This window comes from Manis pentadactyla, chromosome 13 (assembly GCF_030020395.1).
Source record: "Manis pentadactyla isolate mManPen7 chromosome 13, mManPen7.hap1, whole genome shotgun sequence".
Lineage (NCBI taxonomy): Eukaryota > Metazoa > Chordata > Mammalia > Pholidota > Manidae > Manis > Manis pentadactyla.
This window is the reverse complement of record NC_080031.1, coordinates 5,768,305-5,790,064: the sequence shown is the minus strand read 5'-3', so window position 1 is coordinate 5,790,064 and position 21,760 is coordinate 5,768,305. Positions and strand designations below refer to the sequence as shown.

The window sequence follows — 21,760 nt, the reverse complement described above, 5'->3', positions numbered from 1 at the left end:
GGAAGGGGCGGGAATAGGGGGCGGCGGGCTGCGGGGAAAGGTAGTACTGCTGGCGCCGCGGGGCTCCCGGCGAGGCGCAGGCGGGAATCCCAAGGGCCCGAGTTTTTCCAACTGCGCAGGCGCGGTGCTCGGTTTCCCCCCCCCCACCCGCAACACACACACCCGGGCACCCGCAGGACTGGCGCTGGTCGCCCTAACCCTCTTGCAATTTACTGCGTTAGCTGTCCGCGTGGGTGGCGATGGGATGAGGAGGCGTGCGAGTCTAGTTGCCCACAGCTGCCCGCCCGGCTCGGCCCAGACCGGGGTATACCACCTCTATCCTTCACCCTCTTCATCTTATTTCTTAAATACCGATATTCCCCTCCGTCCTCCCCCACGCCTGTGCTTCCTCTGTGACCAGGCTCAGTGAACCAGGTCATCATCCACTACGTCAAATCAAAAATGGGCAGCCATCCCTGATTGCCAAGCCCTGTGAATTCTACCTCCGTTTAAACACAGGCTGTCCCCAATTCATCCCGCGTTCTTAATCGGCAACGCCCCTTTCTAGTCTAACGACGACGTCCAGCCCAGATGTCTACATGAACCTGATTCCATTGTGTGCTCTCTTGCTTCCCTCCAAACCATTCTCCACAAAGCACTCGACGTGATTTTTTTTTTACTAAGAGTAGATCCGATCAAACCACCACCCTGCTTTAAACACTCAAACGGGATTCTGTTGCTCTCAGGACAAAACCCCAAAACCATGCTGAGGCTTTCTAGACCCTTCAGCATCTGGGTCCTGCGTACTTCAACCGTGTCTTGAGTCCTTCTCAACCTCACTTTCGGCTAGTCCAGCCCCGAATCTCTTTGTTTCTCCACCATACCTAGCCTTCTCCCCGTCCTGCCTTCTACTTGCCGTTTCCTCTGCTGGAACAATCTTCCCCCTCTTCCCTCTCACATATATATTTGACTGACTCCTACTCATTCTTCTGGTTCAGTGAAGATAATGTCTTTTTCCAAGAAGTTGACATCCCTTCCTTGTATTTCCCCATGACAGCTCTATCATGTTGTACCGCATTTGCCTGTTTACTTGTCTGAATTCCCACCAGACTTGTTTGAGTGAAGAAGGGCAGGGATTGTAAGTGATCTTCACCTTTATAAACCCAGCCAGCCTAGTGGCTGAAACTCAGTAAGGATTCCAGGCAAATTTGTTAAATCAATTATGTGCCTTACATTCATTGGGATTGGTATGTATCTTACTGTTATATTTTTCTGTATTTTCTAACCTCAACACAAGCCCATATAACTTACAGAGTCAGAAAACACATTAAATGTTTGATATAAATAAAATGAAATTAAAGACACCGTTAAGAATAGTAAAATCAAGTTCGTGCATGAAGTCTGTTACTAACAACAGTGAATTACAGCTTTGTCCCTATTTTAAAATAGGAGTTTCAAAACGTAATTCAAAAGTAACAAAAATATGTTCTCACTTTTATTCATTCAAAAGCACAGTTATATTAATACTTCACAAAATGCCAACCTTATTCTAATTCAGATTTACACCACTGGAGATAGCTTTTAGCTTTAATTTAGCAATTTTATGAAAAAAAAGTTCATTCACAGAACAGTGTAGAATCAAACGATATTTTACAGAGCAAAAATTTCAGAATAGCTCTGGGATCCACACATATGTTTCCAGAATTTGAGACAGTGTCTGTCTAGCATAGTGCACTTCCATCTCAATCTGCTTCTCTTGAAAACAGACCACAATTTTGGCTGGATAATTCAGATGCATCCTGAGATTTGTTCTTTAAAAGCTGCCATGAAGACTTAAAGTATAATTCATACTTATCAAGAGCTGTGAATATCTTCTGAAAGTATAAAGTGGATAAAATTGATTATGTTTTGTAGTTCATTTAAAATTCCCAATTTTTGACAGGTGATCAGGCTCTTTACTAGAAAATGTACAATTCCATTGCTCTCTGGACAGCTCAGCAAGGGAAGCTGTGTACAACTTCCAGTTACCATTCACTGAGTCCACAGGCCCAGTGGGAATCTGGATACCTGCCCTCCCAACAAAAGTTCCCTGTGAGATTTCAAGTTCGGTGTGTTTGGCTCTCTGGTTATATAAACTGTTTCTGTGTGAACCACTGAGTTGCATTTCTTAGATCAAGTGAAATAGCCTGACAAATCTCTTGAGTTTTCATGACCTAGGGTTGAGCATACCGCTATGTACAAATAACCAGAAACCCATACCCGGCCACTCTTTCTGAATATCCCATACTCTGTGACTGGCATGGAGAGAAGCATGGGGGAATATCAACAATTCATGCTACCCACACAAAGGCATGTACTCTGATCCCCCTGTGATGTAGGTGAGTCACAGTGGCAAGGCTGGAAGTGACCTGAATGATTATCTAGGTCATCCTTTTAGAGATGAGGAAGGTGAGGTCCAGAAAGAAGTGGTCACGTGGTGTGTCTGTGACGCACTCAGGTTTTGTGTTCCTGGTCCAGTGCTGTCTGACATCCTGGTGCACGTCCCGTGTAAGGTCCGAGAGCACAGGAACGAGGGACAGAGAGTTTGCTAGTATCCATACTCTCTGAAACTTGCCCACATTTAGGAATGAAAGACTTTTTATTATGATGAAACCCTTGTAAGACTTCCCCTTCCCAATGTGCCTCTTCTGAGGCAACAGTTCACATCATTCAGCACTGACTATATGCCAGCAGAGTTCTAAGAGCTTTCCGCATTTACTTCCCACCCACAGCCGAATTATAGCGATTATAATCCACAGTCCCTATTTTACAGATGAGAAAACCGAGGCACTCTGATGTTATATAACTTGCCCAAGGTCACACAGGTAGTTGGGTTGAGATTGAAATCCAGGCAGTCTAGATCCAGAGTCCATGCTCTGGCCTCCATTCTATCCTGGAAGGAGCAGCCCATTCAAGAAAGGGAAATGAAGATGCTGTACTAGCCCACTGACTTCTTTTTCTGATTGACCCTCTAAAGACTCTTGTTCTCCCATCCTCTCCCTTCATGGCCCTTCCCCTCTGCAGAGACTTAGCAGATCCAGTATGTGTGTCACCTACACCACATCACTATCTGGGCCCCCATCTCTGAACCGCCCACTCTGTCAATGCCACAGCCTTGCTGATCACTCACCTTTCCAAGGATAGCCAGTTGTCCAGTTTATAAACTCCAATTTGACTTTAATTTAATAAATTAAATTCCAAGCCATCACACAGCAATGGACATCATCATCTCCTAACATACAGAGGTGCAGCCCTGCTTTTGCTCCATTATCAATCATCACACAGTCTTTAAATAAAGCCCCTAAAGCCATCTCTGTGGAAGGCTTCCCACCAAGCTCCTGGCTCCCTCCTTCCAAAAGAGCCACTGCTCACAGAGAAGGCATCAAGTACAAAAATGGTAATAAAGAGGGAGGGCAGGATAAGGAGCAGGAGGGGAGGCAAGGAGGTGGGGAGTACCTGCCCCCCATCCCGGGCACCGGCCCGGCTTCCTGTGAGCTGCCAGTGTCCTCAGAGGCAGACATCGGTGCTGGTCGCAGTGGGGACCTGAGGGAGGCATGGGAACTCCATTCCAAAGGGAACTGCCTACCCTCCTGCAACAGGAAAGAAGGGTCACCTGGGAGAGACGCCCTCTCTCACCTGTTCACTGAGGGTCCTAGATCACACACATAAATAGAAAAGAGAATAAATAAGGGAGGAAGGATCAGCCGAGGAGCTGAGCACCCTGGGACTCCTCTGAGGGGCCAGTGTCAATAGCAGGCAACCGGTTCTGAGGAATGCCCACACATGTCAAGACAGAGCCCCCCTCTTCCTCCCAGCCACCCACTCCCTCTTCTATGTCCTCAGCAACAGGTGCCCGCCTCTCGTGTGCTTCCCGTTGCAAGTTCCCTTCCAACGGGCCCCACAGCCCAGGGCAGACAGGACTTGCCTGGCCCAGGCTACTGGGAATCCAGGAGGGGAATGGAAGGGGATGTGTGCAATGGGCAGAGAGGACTCCTGCCCATTCCTAGTTCTGGAGGCGAGGAGGGCCCTCAGAGCTGGGGGCTAGGGTTGCCATTGGCCTTGGGTTTGGATTTGAAGGAAAAGCGCTTGATGAGGCGGCGAGAAAAGCTGCCAGCCTTCTTCCGGACACTGGGCGCGGCTGTCGTGTTGGAGAGGTCGTCATGTGACTGGCTCAGGCCGGCTTCCTTCTGCCGGGGCTTCCGCCGGAAGATGAGCTTCGTGCCACTGCGCAGGAAACTCACTGTAGGGGAAGAGGGGAGGCTGAGGCAGAGAAGAGGGGAGCAGCAGGGATGGAGCAGGGTGGGGGGCAGAGAAAGGACCAGGGATGGAGGATCGAAGACGTGGAACAGAAGCAGTCCCTGGGCCTGGAATCCAGGCATCCTTAGGAAAGAAAGTGGAGACAAAACATGCCCTTCATCCTTCTGGGGAAAACTGGTGGTGCTCATGGGATTCTGGGCGCACTCTCGACCAATGCCCCTGGGGGGGAATATCAGGGGGCCAGCTGTTCTGTAAGGACAGACTGATGATTGGGCCACTTCACTATGGAAAGACAAGGGCTAAGCAGAAGGTGTTCCTAGAGCCTATAAAGCCTTGGAGGGACAAAGTGGGTTGACAGCAGCTCATCGGCCAAATTCCAGGATGGGAGCAGGAAGCAGTCTGGAATACTCCAAAGAGGTAAATTCAGGAGCAGTCTAATAAGAAAGGTGCTTACATAACAGGCTCTGGACTCGGGTGTCTCATTATCCCAAGAGGTGATACAGGCTTAAATCATAATTAGATAAGTACGCTTGTGGTTGACAGACTCATTGGCAGAGTGATGAAAATGAGGGCAAGCCTCACATTCTTAGACGTGTCAAGCGCTACAGCCATCCACGGGCTATGCTCGAGGGACACTCCTAGGTGGGCCCAGGGGAGGATTCCTCATACCCAGGGGGGAGGGTACAGGATGAAGGGGAAGGAAAAAAAGAAGAAAAAGAGAAGTAAGATCTTTAGACCTAGGAAGAAAGAAAAATGGAGGTAAAGGTAAATAGCTCGGCATCCCTTCCTATCACCCACGCCTGTCGGATCCAGGCCAGGACCTGAGGCATCAGGTTCTCCCTCCCGACTCTAGGACGCCTAAAACAGGCTAGGAACGGTGACGATCCCTTGTGGGGGGAAAAAGGTAAATTGGCTTGTGGCTCCCATGGCCCTGAGTGTCCAGCAGGACCCAGGTCAGGATACTGGATATAGGAGGAGGAGGCTACTCATGTCTCCCCACCTTTGTGGTCCTTGAGGCTGCGGGTCTCCAGGGCACCAGTAGACCCTGTTTCTGACTCAACATCATCCACAGATGGCCTCTCGGAAATGTCCGAACGTGTCGTCTCATCTGCTTCCTGAACACTCGTAGGGCTGGAGAGGGCATCTAGGGGTCCTGGGGACGTGGCCGGTGGGTCTGAGGGAGGAGAAGAGGGACCTCCGCTGGTCCCTGCCTCATCCTGCAGTGAGGTTTCCAGGGATGCCGCATAGCCCAGGGACAGTGCCAGTTCGTCCTGAGCAACAGGCACCTGGCAGGAGTGACACGTTTTAATGGGCAGGAGTGACCATTAGGGTTTTCTCCTACCCCAGCTCATCCGCCCAGAGTGCTGTTACCTTGGAAACACCAGAGATGATGAGAGTGCTACGTTTGGTGGGCGTCTTCCTGGCAGCCCGCCCGCTCGGCTCAGTCAGCTGGCGGATCGCTGTCTCCGCTACAGGGTCCAAGCCGTTGGAAAGGTGGCTCTCCCCTGCTGGGAGTACAGAGGATGGGTAACTCCTTCCCGACTCCTTCCTGGACTTGGTCTCCTGGGCCCCACCCAAAGGGGTTTTTGCTTCTGGTGCCCTGATGCCGACCAGCACTCACACTTCCCAATTCCCCACTCACGGCTGCTGCTGTGGGAGGCACTGCTAGGGCCGCTGCTCTCACTCAGCACGGTTGTTGTCTTCTCAGTCACCTCCACCTTGGACGGGGAGCGGGAGGGGGAGTCTGCTGGGTGGGGGAGGGTCAGTGAGCTGGGGGTGCTTCAGTGTGGCCCCCCACCCCTACCGTCTTTGTTGAGACGCAGATTGCAGTGACTCAGAGACCAGGGGTGACTAAGGCATGATTAGTCACGGGGGGTGATTAAGATGTCATGGGGACAAAAAGACACAATCGGAACCAATGGGAGTGTGGGAAAGTGCCATAGGGTCCGCTGAGGATGTGAGAAGATGCCATGAAAATATCGAGTGTGCAAAGATGGCACAGAGGTCCACAAGAGGTATAGGGAATTCCATGGGATCCCTGGTGACGGGAGCGATATCCTGGGGGGGCCCTAGGAGTGGGAGAAGTACCACGGAGGCCACTGGTTTGGTGGAGGGGGCTCCCAGGTGGCTTGAGGGGAGAGGGAGGGACAATTAGGCACTTGGGGCTGGGGAAAAGGAAGGGAAGAGACCTGTGAAGAGACAGAAGGGGACATGCGGAAGTGGCAGGGCAAGGGTCCTGAATGAGGGGCCGGTAGATCCAGGGGGAAGAGGGAGGGACATTTGAGGAAATGGAGGGATATACGGGAAAGTTTGAGAGAGACAAAGAGAATGAGGAAGATGTGGCTAGAAAACAGGGAGTTGGAATTAGGGCTTTCCTTGGCCTCTCCCTGTCCTGCCAAGAATCTGCAGTCAGGAGCCCTGGGTAGAGCTGGCCTCCCAGGCTCCTCCTCTTTACCTAATTTGCCATCTACACGGGGCCGGGACTGGACGGTGGTGACCGTGGTGACAATGGTGCCATCGGGCATGATGGTCCGGTCCAGCTCAATCTTCTTGGTAGGTGTGATGCTGGGGCGTGGAGTGGAGGGGGTGGGAGTGCCCAGGCTCCGGGGGGAGCCCTCCTCGTACTGAAGCTGCCAAGGGGTGGAAGAGCAAAAAGGTAGGGCCTCAAAGACTGCCCTTCCCCTCGTCCTCCCACCTTCCCCCAGGGGTCGGCTTCTCACCTCCACTGCTATGGTGGCCGCCAGTCCCAGGCCTTTCCCTGGCCCAGGGGTGAGTGGGCATACCTGTCTTCGGGACAGTGGTCTGGAAGGGGAGCCCACAGACAGGGTGGCCTGGCCCAAGACTTCAGCTGGGGAAAGGGCGGCATGGTGAGCTAGGCCCATGACCAGGCCCGGCTTGGCACCCACCCGGAGGTGCTTCCTGCCCCAGACTCACTGTCTCCACAGCTGCCGCTCCTCAGCACTTTGAGGGTCAGCTCCCGGCTCTGGGGGCCCAGATCCCTGTAGCCAAGAGGAGGGGCGGCAGGAAGGAAGAAGATTAGCAAACTGAGTCCCCCCAAGTTGATCATGGGCCAAAAGCAGAGAGAGATGTGCATAAATACGATGGAACAACTGCTCCAATCAGATTAATTCCTGCCCTCTAAACACTCCCTCTTCCCGAGAGAATGGGACAGGGCTTAGGCAGAGATGATGCTCCCCAGTGGAGCATTCAAGTCCCCCCTGGTGCTCCCCGCTCCCCAACCTGCTTTCCCCATGTCTCTCTCCACGTCAAATTGCCCTCTTTCTTTTGCTCAAGCTATTCCCTCTGCCAGCTTTTCTCTCACTGTTGAAATCCTACTCTCACTCTAAGGTGTGATTTAAATGCCACCTCGTCAGCGAAGCCTACTCTGATCCTTAGTCCCCTATGAGAATTAATCTCTCCAGCTAGGTGCTCCCACGACACCTTACGTAAACCTTCTCTGGAGCACTTCTATCATCTTCTCTATGTACATCTGCCTCTGCCTGGAGAACTGGGAACAACTCAGGAGTAGGGGTGTCTCCTCGTCATGTTTATATCCCCAGGACCTAGGCCAGGGCCTGGCACACAATAGGCGTTCACACCAAGGTTTACTGAAAACAGTCTGATTCATGCCAGGGTGATGCTGACAGTTTGTTCCTCAGTCTGCCCAAGAGAGCAGGGGTGGGGACAGGGGAGTCACTCCTTACAATGCCAGGTCCTCGGTCCACTCCACCTGGGGACCAGCCTTCACGGGCTTGGTCCACTTCTGTTGCACGGGGTTGTCGAGCTCAGCTACACAACACAGTTCCCCAGGGCCTGTGATGAACCAGAAATTTTAAAAAGCTCAGACCAAAGACGGGAAGCCACTCAGGAATAGGGAGGCTGTGCCTGGGGCAGAGGGGCAGGCAGCGCCTGCAACCAGAACTTCGGCAGTCTCCCAGCTGCCTCCAGCTCTCACCATCCAGCTCACTTCCCAGGTGAGATGCCTGAAGCTGCCTCAGGAATAACCGGCTCAATCTGGGCATGGCTGGCTGGGCCTGGGCCACCATGGGTGGCTTCTCACTGGGTACCTACGAGAAGGAGGAGGTAAAAAGAACAAAAGTGTCCCGGGGACAGCATGCATGCCAACTGTTTGCTTCAGGCACCTACTCACCAGGCCTCCCAGGGCAGAGCAGGCCTTGAGGCTGACCATCATGGCGGGCTGGGTGCTGACTATGGCGTCCCTGATCAGTTCCTCAATAGTGGAGAGCTCCACTTGCTCCTCACCTCTCTGCATGGAGGAGAAGAGAACAAAGAGGTGGCAGCCCCCAGATCTGCCAGCCTCCCCCGTTCTGCCTCTCCTCTCCCAGCCCTGATCCCTTACCTCCCTGGCCTGCAGCTTGGGAAGCACCGTCAAGCTGAGATCGGGGCGGTCAGTGAAGGCCCAGGATACAAGCAGCCCCTCACCAGGGATCTCCTCCAAGCTGACTTCCAACTGGGGACAAGGGACAAAGGGATTGGGCTGACTGGTCCCAACTACTACTCCAACTACTCTCAACTCCCCAGGACCCTCCCTTCCAAATTCCATCCCAGAGAAACCGACCTGGAAAGGCTGAGGCAACAGAACCACCCCCTGCCCAACTCAGCTTCCTACATCCCCATCCACCTGTGTTGGAGGCAGTGTCAGAGTGACGTGGTAGGTCTCCATGGAGACGGCAGCGGGGGACTGCTGGGTCACAGAGACTGGGAACATCACCTCCTCAGCCGAGAGCTGGCAATGCAGCACCTGAGGCCAGCGAGGGATGGAGGCAAGGAGGGTGAGGCGTGACTGAAGGAAGGGTGCTCATCCCTGCCTTGCCCTTAGCAGACCCCACCCCATTCAGTTTTCCTGGGACTTCACTTCCTCAGCATCACAAACCCATAGGAGAATCTAATAAAAGCCAAGCACCTCTCTCCAGAAACAGATACACACATGTATACTACATTTTGCACGTAATTCTAGTGGGATTCTCAGACCTCCTGAAGCCAATCCTTAGATCCCTAAGGCATTCAAAGACTTCAGGTTCACAGACTTCAGAGAAGCCCCAGACTAAAGGGAACTCTTGGGATCAGAACCACTCAGGCCCTAAAGAAGGCAGTGCCCATCAGACCCTTACCATGGTGTGTTCTGATTGGTCTACACAGGTCACATGGCTAATGTTGGCTCTGGGCGGGAGTTGAGGCACCTCCTCAAAGGCGATTTGGATGGAACTCTGAGGGAGCAACATGGGCATAGGATCAGGTCTCTAGAGCTTCCTACTGCAGGGCTGCCCTACTCAGTTGCTGGCTGGGCCCTGGCACTGCAGAGGACTCAGCTGTAGGTTGGCTTCCGGCCCCTCCTTGGCTTCAGGGCTTTCCGACAGGGAGTGTTCCCCTCCAGCCATGCCTCTCCAGGGACCTGCAGCTGCTAGGGAGAGCGGGGCGCTAGACCACTTCCGAACCAAGATCACCGTGAGTCCTCCTGGAATACCCTCTCCTCCCTCCACCTTCCTCTTCATTCCCCACTCTACCCCCAAAGAAAGGTGTGCATAGAAAGACAATAATGAGGATGTTGTTTGCCACCTATATGTGGCAGAGACACAGCTGAGCTATGGCTGAAAGTGGTAGGGCCACTATATTCAAGGCAAGAGCTGGAGAAACGAGACTAAGCCTTCCAGACAAATAGGATGTGGAGGTACAAGAGTATAACTCTATCCATATTTTTGGAAATAAAGACTAGCTCAGCATGGCCTTGGGGAACTTTACCAGAGGGACTGGGAAGAAAAGAAAAGCAAGCTCAGAGAACTCAGGAGTCCAGGGACCTGCGTAATTCTGCAAGGTAGACAGCAGGGTTGTGTTAGGGAGCAGAAAACTGCCCTGTTTAGGTCTTGAAAGAGTTTCCTAATTCTTCCATCACAGTGGATGCAACCTACTGCAGGCCCATCTGGAGAACAGGATGGGAGGAAGAATTGAGAAGCAGGCACAGACAGCTAGTAGCTCTTCCGTGGGTCGTGGGATGGAGGAAGCAAATCCGTGGGGCTCATTTGCCTGCCAAACCAGGGGAAGCCAACTTTTGTTGCTGTCTTGCTCCAAACCCAGGACCAGAGATATGGGGAGATGGATACTTGGAACCCCAATCTCCCCACCCCCTGCAAGGGAGGCCAATGTCCAGCTGAGTCAGCCATCCTGGGGAGTCACTCCTGACCCAGGGACAAGGTACAGGAAGAGCTGGGTGGAGGGGTGAGTTCAAGGTGTAGACTAACAGATGCCAATCTAGCTTTCTGCTGGCCAGCTGGCAGGGGAGACAGAGCAACTTCTTGTGTGGCCACTTCTGCTTCCAGGCATCAGAGGAGCTAGCTGGTAGAGCAAAGCCCTCAGACTAGTGGTAGCTGTAAATGGAGAACCCTCTGAACCAAGGGGCTGATGAACTGTGATGGCAAAGAGAGATTACTGAGCCAGGATGGGAGGGGACCCCATGAGAGGGCAGCCTCTACCTCCCACCCCACCTCAGTCTTATGACCATGCTTCCTGCCCCACTTCCTGGGAGACCAGATGCCCGTGGTGCAATGGAAGGAAGTAGGCTGGGCTGGTTTGTGACTGACCCTCAAGGGGCAGCAGCTTCATGCTCATCTACTGGGAAGGGCATGGACTGTCAGTCTGCTCTCCACCTGCACACCTTTCCCTTGAAACATACACTCCAAGCATCATGAAGAAGGATGTGTTAGACTGTAGCAGTGGAAATACTGAGGGGTTTAGGGGGCGTGTAAGTCAGGCTCCTTGGGAATATGTCTGATGACACCAGGGATTTGAGGCATCAAATATTAAAGGATGTGGCGGCATGAGGACCAGGCAAATTCCTTCTGCAGGTGCACCTGTCTCCCTTCTACCCTCCCTCCCCCAACACAACCAGCACCAGGTTAGGCGGAAGTGCCCTCAGGCACAGGGATTAGCGTTGCTATGAGAACAGCAACTTGTGCCTGGATTTGGAGCCAGAGAGTACCTCGATCACAAGAATAGAAAATTTAGGACACAGCAGGATTTCTACAACCTTCAGCCTCACCTGCACTCTTTTCTCTGACCCCAGAGAGGAAGCAAGCCATGGGTTTCCCCAGGTGGTCCCCATGCCTGCCCGTGCAGCCCTCCTGGCTTGAGCAGTCCCTCCTCTGGAAGGAAAGGCTTAGTGAGGGGACTACCTAGGTGCCCCTGACCAACTCACCCCGTCCCTGCAGGCCTGCTCATTCAGCGCTCGCACCCAAGCCCGCTGCCAGTTCTCCCGGAAAGACTTGAAGGCGAAGAGCGACGCCAGGAGGCCCCAGACGCCTGGCTCCTCGGGGGCTCCGGCCCGAGACGGCCGAAACCGCAGCAGCGAGCGCCACACGCCCAGCTCCCGCAGGGAGCCCCCGGGCTCGGCGGTGAAGGCGGGTCCCGGGCCCCGGCTCCGGTGGGCCCGTACCAGCCACAAGCCCCGGGCATACTGCAACAGCCAGCCCAACACCGTGAGCACCGAGGCGGCGAACAGGATCAGCAGGGCCGCCCAGCCCACGTCCCGCTGCACCCAGCCCAGATCCATGCTCCGCGCGGGCTCCGGTCCTGGCTCGGCCTCAGCCGCTGCCCCGGGGGAGCATGGCCCGGGCGGGCCGCGGGGCGGAGGCGGGCTCCCCCGGGGCTGGGCGTGCGGGCTAGGGGTCTTTCCGGGACTGGGTGCACGGGACTAGTGGATGCCACGGATCGATGAGAAGACTCCTGCGCGTTCGCGACGCCGGGGTCCCTCTCCCTGGCCCGGGTCCCTCCTCGGTTGACCTGGCAGTCCGACTAGGGTGAGTCGCCGGCCAGAGCCAGACTCCTCCCACGGCGCGAGCTCCGCCAGACCTCGTCTGCAGAGGCGCGGGGGCTCGCGGACCGGCACCGGCTCCGGAAGGGCTGCGTGCGCAGAACTGACACTGACAACACGGCCGGCGCCCCGCCCCCACCCGCTCTTAAAGGAGCCGCACCCGCGCGGGGCGGGGCTTGGCGGGCTTTGGCGCCGGAGAGGGGCGGGAGGACGACGCGCGAGTGCTGGAGGTTCCGGGATTGATAACAGGCAGCACCTATGGCCACCACGCCCATGCTGCGGGGTACTACCCCTTCCCCGAGGTCACGGCAAGAGTGGGCAAGGGTAACTTCGCCCATCTGAGATGCCGCTTCTGCCTTCCTCTTAGATATCTATCGTTTGGCTATCTGTGGGGTTCAGGGGGTGACCCTGTGGATATTATCGCCCCCTTCCCGAAACAGCCCTAGGCTCAACAGCTTCTTAGTTCCCATTTCCTGGCCCAAGCTAGGCCCTGGGTGAGTAGGTGCAGAGAATCCCTCCTAGGGAGAAGTGCCTGGCAGAGATGAGCTGACACCCACCAGAGAAAGAGGCACCCAGCCTGGTAGAGGTTGAGACTAGATTAGGAATATTAAATCTCTTCCACCCCCCTTCCCCAAGGAGCTAGGGCCCAGGAACACCCAACTAACTTGCTCGCTCGCTCGTGTGGGTTTGTTCTGGAGATACTTCCCAACCCTGGGGCTGCTTCTGTTTTTAAAAATAATATATTTCCATAGTAACAGCTCCTGCTTAGGGAGCACGTGTTGAGGGGGTGGTAATGAGGAGGGAGCTGGCAGCCTAGCACAGGACTATCCATAGATGCAGCCAGAAGACCCTACCATCCAAATAGGTGACATCCTGAGAAGCACCCCCAGAATGATATTGGTACTTCCCTTTTCCTAGATTTAAGGGAGTGGATTCCATCCCTATAGGACAGGGGCTTGTTATTGCTTTCCGGAGGCAGGGAAGGGAAATCCTGCAAAAGGATTCAAAGGAATCCCCGTTCCCCCAAGAGGCTTTTCTTTTCCACATGTATTTGGCAAAGTCTTCAGCACACAGTCCCTTCCTTATGTAAACAGGGGAACATTCAAATCTCTCCCAGATCTGTCCAGTAGTCTGAGGAATGAATACATGGGAGTAAACAATGCCTTCCCCAGTGTGGGGTTGCAGAGCTAGGGAGAACCTGGCAGGTGAGCGACAAGGTGCCAGAGCCAGAGGGGGCGGGAGGGTAGCCTGCAGCATCCCTGGATTTTACTGCAAAGAATGCTGGATACAGGGGTGACGGGGTAATCTTGCTATAGCCCTGCCTGTGCATCATCACTGGACTCCAAAAACAATGGAAGATTCGTAAGAGTGTGGGTTTCTAACCTTGACGAAAGGAGAAAACATGAAATGAAGGGAGGAGAGGTCAGGGTCAGCATTCAGGGATGCAGGAGGACGCAGTCAGTGGACAGAGCAGCTAGGGCTCGGGGAGCAGGTTATGCGGGAAGTTGTCCAGAAGAGCACTCTGCTCCCAAGAGTGCTTCCTCAGGAACCTCCCCCGGCCTCCCAGGGATCTCATTTCTCTGTGTTCCTGAATTTCCTTCTTCAGCTCCTTCACTGAGCACTCGGTCCTGTGCTGCAGATACTGCTGCACGGTTCAGTCTTACATGAGTCTCCCTAGTTAGTCTCCCCAGTCTTCCTTCTACTTGCTATTTACACCTCTAGCATTTATTTCATTCTGCCTTACAGTCTCACTGGTCGTTTCTACATTGATGTTCGTGCCCACCAGGAAGCTGCTTAAGAGTGGGGCCCCGCTGTTCTCCACCATGGCGGATCAAGGTCAAAAGGAGAATCCCATGTAGGAATTTCACATCCACAGGGTCTGCCTCAACATCTGTGTTGGGGAGAGTGGAGACAGACTGACTCTGGACAGCCAAGTTGCTGGAGCAGCTCACAAGCCAGACCCCTGTGTTTTCAAAAGCTCAGTAGACTGTGAGGTCCTTCAGCATCAGGAGTGATGAAAAGATTGACATCCACTGCATAGTGCGAGGGGTCAAGGCAGAAGAAATAATGGAAAAAGGTCTAAAGGTGCGGAAGTATGAGTTAAGAAAAAAATAACTTTTCAGATACTGGAAACTTTGGTTTGGGGATCCAGGAACACATTGATCTGGGGACCAAATAGGACCTGAACATTGGCATCTGCAGCCTGGACTTATATGTGGTGCTGGGTAGGCCAGTTTCAGCATCGCAGACAAGAAGCACAGGACAGGCTGCACTGGAGCTAAACACAGAATCAGCAAAGAGAAAGCCATGCCTATATGATAGGATCATCCTTCCTGGCAAATAAGTACTCATTTCTATCCAAAAGGCCAATAAAAAGTTTTCAATCATATGTTCAAAACAAAACAAAAAGAGTGGATACCTGTCCTACTCATCTCTCTTCCCTCCTTCAACAAAGGTGCTTTATAATATGCTGAAATAGACTCCTTAGGGGAAACTGCATTTATGTCACTTTGTGTCCCCATAGTACTTAAGAGCTTCCCATGAGATAATAGGGATTTTACAAATTCTTTATAATTGTCTAACAAAAAATATTCCATTGTATATGTAACCACTAAGAATTTCTATACTGTTTCCATCTTTAGACAATTCATTCATTTCAGCCCAATGGAATGGGTGATATTGGAGCTTGCTTCCACCTAACAACTTTTGACACACTTATAGGGGAGAGGCAGGAAGAAAAGAGTAACTCAGCTGCCTGGAAAGAGCCCCAGATATGGTAATACAAGTATCATAGCCCCCGACTATACAAAGCTGTCTCATGGATTTTCTAGGCACTGTGAAACCTTTCTGGAACAGGTTGGTTGGGCAGTCAGACTTACTAGTGCCTTGGTCTCGCTCTCTGTGAGGCACTCCTATTGGGAGATGCACATCTCAGACATTGTCTGCTCAGCCCAAGAAACCTGCAGAACCCATTGACAACACACTTGTTCTGTAAATCACAGGACCAGTCTCAGTGTTTAGGCAAATGTTTCAAACTTTTACCAGAAAACACAAAATTGCAAGTGTAGCCAAGTCATGTGTGTGTTTGTTTCTCCTGATAGTCTGACAATCAACTGGATATTTGTTATCATGGAAACAAAAACATTCAGATTATATGACAAATATCTAAGTAACCATGTTCCGATGGTAACGTGTACTAGATGATGAATCCCTGGTGCTGCATCTCTGAAGAAGTCCCCCCACGCCAGTGGAGGGAAGAGCTAATGATATCTGGATAAGAAAGAGAAAGAAGGTCCCAATACGAGGCTGGGAAGGAAGATGTATTAGGATTGACCTCCAAATAAAAAAGGAAATAGATATAGACTGTCCTTCAGGTCTCCAGGGAGTCTCAGCCTGCTCCTGATCAACAAGATAATCCATGCCGGCTCCTCTGGGGCTCCCACAAGCTCCTCCTTGCCACCTGCTCCTGGAGTCTGGAGTCTCACTTGCCTTTCCACTCTTACCACCTGCTGAAATCTTTGGAGATAATACTCTTCTGCAGTGTCCTCTCACTTCCCCTGGTTGCAACTAATTGCTCTCTCCAGGTGCTCCTATTGTCCTACTTACCTCTTTCAGACCCAGATTCATCATGTGTGATGATACCTTGCAGACAGATTTCTGTGTATCCTTAGCCCCATGAGAAAACCCTGTGGAAAAAAAACACTTGCCTCTAGGGAGTTTCCAGTCTGAGAGGCACAAATGCGCGCGCACACACACACACACACACACACACACACACACGGAAAAACAATACCTGTGGGATAATACTGAAAAATAAATTCGTAGAATACTATCAAGTAAATTACTGGAATTACCTTATATATTTGTAAAGTATATTTTATACATATGTGTTTTTTTTTTATTAGAGCCATCTCCAAATAGAAGGGGTATTTCACACATGGTTTTGAGAGACAGGAGGGACTATCTTTGGCCTAAAAAAGTCAACCAGACCCTGACTCCTAGAGCAAGTCATTTTTGAAAGAGTGGACGAAGTGTCAAGACACTTGAGTCATCTCTGAACTCCCTGGTTGTGATTCCCTCTCTGAGGAAAGTAAATTATTTGCCAGGGAACGTGTGGATGAACGAAAAAGAATGAAGATATTGGTGAAACTGTTCCTTGCAAGGAAACAGGTGCTAAGCCAAAGGCACCTGGAATAAGAAGCCTGCCTGGGGGTTCTTCCGGCTCACAGGAAGCCATGTGTGGGTCTGATCTGCTTCCTTAGCTCTTTCCAAGGCCTCAAGCCTCACGTCCCCGGTTTGGGAGCTTAGCACAAAGCAGTGACCCAGGACGGAGGAAGGTCATGTACCGGGTTAAATCCAAAACCTGGGGACACTCCCAGCCCCGTCCGTGGGGAAGTGCGCCTCTGGGTTGCCCGGCAACTAGCTACTACTGCAGGTGCAGAAGACGAAGGAAAAGGACCTGGATCAAAGACAAGAAAACCCTTAGAGTGAGAGGGGCTTTTCAAGTGTCTACGCTTCAGAGTTCACATCATCTTTTAAATCATAGCTACGTTTCCGGGAACTGAGTAGTGTTTACCTTGACTTCCAACTACATTAACAACACGTTTTCTTACAAGAAGCTAGCGCTGCTCCATGTCCTTGCCCCTCCTTCCCTCGCCGCGCGCTCCCAGTGGCCATCTTCCCGGCTCCAGGGGTATCCGAGTAAACTCAGGCTACTGGCCCTTTAAACGTGACCGGGGGCGGCCTACCCAGCTGAAACTGACGAGGAACCCGGAGTGGGCGGCCTCGGACACGTGGTACGGGAGGCGTTCATCTTGGAACTGGGCAAGGAGTTTTTCCGCCTCGGTCTGTACGTTTTTAATACGATGTTAGGAAAATACCCGCTTTAGTTTGTCATTTTTTCATTGCTTTTCCAATACTCTCGTGATAACTCAACTCTCCAATATAGGATGTGGTTCAAAATAGCACGTCCCAGCTCGTATGCCCTGATTAAAAATGGTTGCCGCCGCCTTCTACAAGGATAATTGCTCCGCTAATCTGATCCGGGAGGAAACAGTGGGTAGGCAAATACAGTGGGGCAGAGCCGAGGTTACTTTGCAGAGGCTCCCGGGATCCCCGGGGGCGGTTCCTGTCAGAGTTGTTGGGATTTGCTTGGGCTGGTGTGGGAAGACCCAGCCTGTGGGGAGCGGCCACTCCTTGCTGCTGGGGGCTAAAGGCTTCTGCCCACCTTGCCTGTTAGCTAAGGAGGCGGCCGAGCAGGCCCCTGGCCGGGCACTATGTGGGCCTTCCCGGAATTACCGATGTCGCTGCTGGTGAATTTGATCGGCTCGCTGCTGGGGTTTGTGGCCACAGTCACTCTCATCCCCGCCTTTCGTGGCCACTTCATCGCCGCGCGCCTCTGTGGCCAGGACCTCAACAAATCCGGCCGGCAGCAAATGTGAGCGGCAGCACATGGGTCCCGGGCAGGGCGGGGACGGTGCCTGGAGGGCTTGACTGTGCGCAGAGACGGAAGGGAGCGATCAGCCTCTGACTTTGGGAGGTGAAGGGCAGAACCGGTTAGCATTGGGCACGGGGATGAGGGCCGGGGGGAAGGGAAGGGACACTCGGATGCATTAGGGACGCCAGCCGTGGTGCCCTTTACCCGCGCCCCAGTGAGGTTTCTGTACTCCTGCCCCAGGGAGTGACACGCCCCCTCTCCCCCGACCCCTTCACAGCCCAGAGTCTCAGGGAGTGATCAGCGGTGCTGTTTTCCTTATCATCCTCTTCTGCTTCATCCCGTTCCCTTTCCTGAACTGCTTTGTGGAGGAGCAGTGTAAGACCTTCCCCCACCATGAAGTAAGTGGCTGACTGGGGGCACCTGCCTGTGGCCGGGGGCCGGGAGTTCCCTGAGAGAGTTGGGGTTACTTGGGTTTGGGGGTAGAGGCTGAAGAACGAACAAAAAGGAGTTCTTGAAAGGAAAGGTGAGGTGGGAGCGGGCTGGAGCGGTAACCTGCCCGAGCCTCCCCCAGTTTGTGGCCCTGATAGGTGCACTCCTTGCCATCTGCTGCATGATTTTCCTGGGCTTTGCGGATGATGTACTGAACCTGCGCTGGCGCCACAAGCTGCTGCTGCCCACTGCTGCCTCACTACCTCTTCTCATGGTCTATTTTACCAATTTTGGCAATACCACCATTGTGGTACCCAAGCCCTTCCGTCCCCTTCTTGGTCTACATCTGGACTTGGGTGAGTAGCCCTACCTCTATGGTCCCTGTAGCCCCACTTCAGGGCACCCTTTCCCCGTGAGATAGCCAGCACAGCACCCTTCCCAGTGCTCCACATTTTCCTCCAAATGTCCCAGTTTTGTCCTGTATCTTTCCCTTGGCCCTTCACCCTATCCTCTGTCCTCACCACTTTTCTTAAAGGAACAATATCTGTAAATCCTCATTCTCTTAGTGGTACTGCTTCTTTTCTTACTGCCTTCTCACTCCAGGCATCCTGTACTATGTCTACATGGGGCTGCTGGCAGTGTTCTGTACCAATGCCATCAATATCCTAGCAGGAATTAATGGCCTAGAGGCTGGCCAGTCGCTAGTTATTTCTGCTTCCATCATTGTCTTCAACCTGGTGGAGCTGGAAGGTAGGTGGGATTGGGGGTAGGGAGAAAAGAGAAGTCTTAGTGTTATGCAAATTGCTTGATACCTGGCTTTGGCAAATTCAGAAAAAAATCAGTATTTGAGTATTTATAGACCATAAGGGAAGCTATGTACTGTGCAACTAACAACTAAGATTTTTTACATGTGAAAAAGAAAAATAGCAACCCTATCATTTATAATTGGATTGGCACTAATAGTGATATTCTCCTGTTGAACATAAACAATTGCACAGACCCTAAAATCAGACACAGTCACTCTGTGAACATGATAGAGTAAAACAAAACCCATACCCCTTCATAATCAAGTCTGAGCTTAGGCAAAACCACAGGGGCACTGTGCACCCCACAGAAATGACCAAGATCCCCCTCTTCTGGTTAACATGAGTGATCTGCTTCCTTCTGGTAACTCAGTTCCTCCTACTTCTCAGATAAGAACTACTGAGATGCTCAATCTTAGAATTATTGCTGCCAAAGCACCCAATCCAGGCAAAACTCTGAACCTTTGCATCCTCAGAATTACCTCAAACAAATCCTATAACATGTCTTCCCAACACCCCTTTACTGAAGCATCCCATGGTTCCCCATAGTATATGGTCTCCAAAATCTCCCTTGTTACAAGTCAACAAACTGAGCTCTGACTGGAGGTATGTTTCTGGTGGTCTTTGACTGATGGACCTCAATGAGTGCTTATCAAAGCTAAGCATTTTTTAAAATATTATCTCATTTAAATTATCAGCCGTATTTTTTACAGGTAGGAAAACCGAGGGCTAGAGAAGTTAAATGTGTTATGGTCAAGGTCACACAGGAAGTAAAGCTGGTATTCAAACCTAGGTCTGAATGGTCTAAACCAAATTTAAGTGAGTAACTAGTTTAGGAAAGGGTCATGAAAGAGGTGGAATATTGGGAATTGCCTTGGTGAGACATAGAAGAGGTAGTGAGTTCTTAAATGAGACTTGGGAGGGATGGACCCTACAGCTTGGTACAGAACTTAAGAGACAGACAAAAATAGGACCAAAATACACAGGGCAAGTGGCCACCAACCTCTCTCTCTTTCTCTTTCCCCTGCCAAGGTGACTATCGGGATGATCATGTCTTTTCCCTATACTTCATGACACCCTTTTTTTTCACCACCCTGGGACTGCTCTACCATAACTGGTAAGTAGGCCTGTGGGTAGGGGGACAACTGTTGGAATGTGTGACAAGTATGGTCCTGATCACGACCTCTCTCCTTCTGGAGAGGCCAAACCTCTGCATCCCTGTGATGATCGTTTTCTGGGTTGGTAATATTCTTAAATTGCTTTCTACCCAGCTGTAGTGGGGCCAGGTGCTGTGGAACCTCCGGGAATAGATGAATTCAGGGCCTTGGGTCCTGGAGAATTGCTGAGAGAGCTGGAGTCTCCTCTGAGCCAGAACTAGGGTCAGGGCTAATGTAGTGCCCAGAGTGTGTGATGAGAGAGAAAGGATTGGTAATGCCTCTTGCCCCTGGCTCAGATCCTCTCCTCCACACAGGTACCCATCACGGGTGTTTGTGGGAGATACCTTCTGTTACTTTGCTGGCATGACCTTTGCCGTGGTGGGCATCTTGGGACACTTCAGCAAGACCATGCTACTCTTCTTCATGCCCCAGGTGTTCAACTTCCTCTACTCACTGCCTCAGCTCCTGCATATCATCCCCTGCCCTCGCCACCGTATGCCCAGGTAGCTGCTTTGGGGCTTGAAAGGGACATGGTAGCCTTTTCGCTTGGGATGCATAAAGCTAGCCTTGTTTATCTGCTGCCCGAAGAAGGGCTAACTTTCCATGTGGTTAGCCCTTTGTAACTACAGAGCACATCTACTGACATAATCTCATTCAGTGCTCACAGCTGCTCTGATGATCACACCACAGTAAGCCAGAAACAGCTCAGTGACTCCACATTCAGTGCCCTTCCTATCAGTTAATCATGGCAAGGAGAGTTCATTGAGTAGTGACCCTCATATAAAGCTCTCTTCCCCATGCAGACTCAATACCAAGACAGGCAAACTGGAGATGAGCTATTCCAAGTTCAAGACCAAGAGCCTCTCTCTTTTGGGCACCTTTATTCTAAAGGTAACAGGGTAACGAGGTAAGGCTCTAGGCCACCATCCTGAATTCAGGGAATGGGGAACCTAGGCCTGCATCAGGTCCAGGGGAAGTTTGGAAGCATTAAGCAGATCCCTGTTCCCAAAGCATGGGTATTAGCTGAAGTTCTCTCCACTTCTGGCCGTTTCAGGTAGCAGAGAGCCTTCAGCTGGTGACAGTGCGCCAGGGTGAGGATGAGGACAGCGCCATCACTGAGTGTAACAACATGACCCTCATCAATTTGCTGCTGAAAGCCTTTGGGCCCATGCATGAGAGAAACCTGACACTGCTCCTGCTGCTGCTACAGGTGTGGCTGGGGAGGAGTTTACCCTACTTGTCTCCTTTTATCCGTGGTTCTGACTGCAGTCCATTTCTCCTTGCAGACCCTGGGCAGTGCTGTCGCCTTCTCCATTCGGTACCAGCTTGTCCGACTCTTCTATGATGTCTGAGTCCTTTGATCATTGCCCTTCACTTCACAGTCACCAGGGTTCCTGACTCAGGCTGATCCCTTTCTGGACCAAGACTGCCTCCTGGCCCAGGCCTCTTCCACCCTTCATGTCCTCCAGATTTGGTCCTCAGCATTCCATTGCTCCCATGATACCGATATTTTGGGCCTTTCTTGCCTGTCTAATGACTATTGATTGGCCTTTGCCTATTGCTTTCTTCAAATTGCTACTTTCCCTCTCCAACCCTCTCTGCACCCTTCTGAGGTGGGATTTACAGCTTTTGTGCAGTTATCCACAACCCTACTCTCAAGGAATATGTTGGGCCCAGGGACAGAACCCTGGCTGGGGATAGACACACAGGCTCAAAAATGACTTGACATTTGATTATAAATTAGGGATTCTGATTATGGAATGGAGAAGACCAGGGAGCCAGGTGCTCCCAGCGGTGACAATAAAGTGTTGCCTTTTTCTTGTTGTTCTTGTAG

The 21,760-nt window shown here is 51.9% G+C and overlaps 2 protein-coding genes and 1 pseudogene across 8 annotated transcripts; 2 read left to right on the top strand and 1 right to left on the bottom strand.

The window, feature by feature from the left end:
- Window positions 1-1,444: 1,444 nt before the first annotated feature.
- Window positions 1,445-12,172, bottom strand: C2CD2L (C2CD2 like). Of its 4 annotated transcripts, none has more exons than XM_036919998.2 (14): window positions 11,486-12,172; window positions 9,408-9,503; window positions 8,918-9,037; window positions 8,636-8,746; window positions 8,426-8,542; window positions 8,231-8,342; window positions 7,980-8,088; window positions 7,210-7,274; window positions 6,996-7,123; window positions 6,731-6,905; window positions 5,918-6,022; window positions 5,647-5,783; window positions 5,276-5,561; window positions 1,445-4,258 (listed from the first exon to the last, which is right to left on the bottom strand). In XM_036919998.2, exons 1-14 carry the CDS (start codon window positions 11,837-11,839, stop codon window positions 4,047-4,049), a joined length of 2,127 nt encoding a protein of 708 aa, XP_036775893.2. In that variant the 5' UTR covers window positions 11,840-12,172; the 3' UTR covers window positions 1,445-4,046. The 4 variants fall into 4 exon arrangements, with proteins under 4 accessions (XP_036775893.2, XP_036775894.2, XP_036775895.2 ...); XM_036919999.2 differs by having other exon boundaries at window positions 5,647-5,780; XM_036920000.2 differs by having other exon boundaries at window positions 5,918-6,019.
- Window positions 12,173-13,851: 1,679 nt separating this feature from the next.
- On the top strand, window positions 13,852-15,355 carry LOC118929672 (60S ribosomal protein L11-like; annotated as a pseudogene).
- A 1,679-nt stretch (window positions 15,356-17,034) lies between these two features.
- DPAGT1 (dolichyl-phosphate N-acetylglucosaminephosphotransferase 1) lies at window positions 17,035-21,743 on the top strand. Of its 4 annotated transcripts, none has more exons than XM_057491127.1 (9): window positions 17,035-17,159; window positions 17,340-17,537; window positions 17,815-17,935; window positions 18,109-18,322; window positions 18,570-18,716; window positions 19,802-19,886; window positions 20,241-20,429; window positions 20,730-20,817; window positions 20,981-21,743. In XM_057491127.1, the coding sequence occupies exons 2-9, from the start codon at window positions 17,377-17,379 to the stop codon at window positions 21,269-21,271; spliced, it is 1,296 nt and encodes a 431-aa protein (XP_057347110.1). In that variant the 5' UTR covers window positions 17,035-17,159; window positions 17,340-17,376; the 3' UTR covers window positions 21,272-21,743. The 4 variants fall into 4 exon arrangements, with proteins under 4 accessions (XP_057347110.1, XP_036775897.2, XP_057347109.1 ...); XM_036920002.2 differs by lacking the exon at window positions 17,035-17,159 and having other exon boundaries at window positions 17,167-17,537; window positions 20,981-21,136; window positions 21,213-21,743; XM_057491126.1 differs by lacking the exon at window positions 17,035-17,159 and having other exon boundaries at window positions 17,167-17,537.
- The last annotated feature ends 17 nt before the right edge of the window (window positions 21,744-21,760 follow it).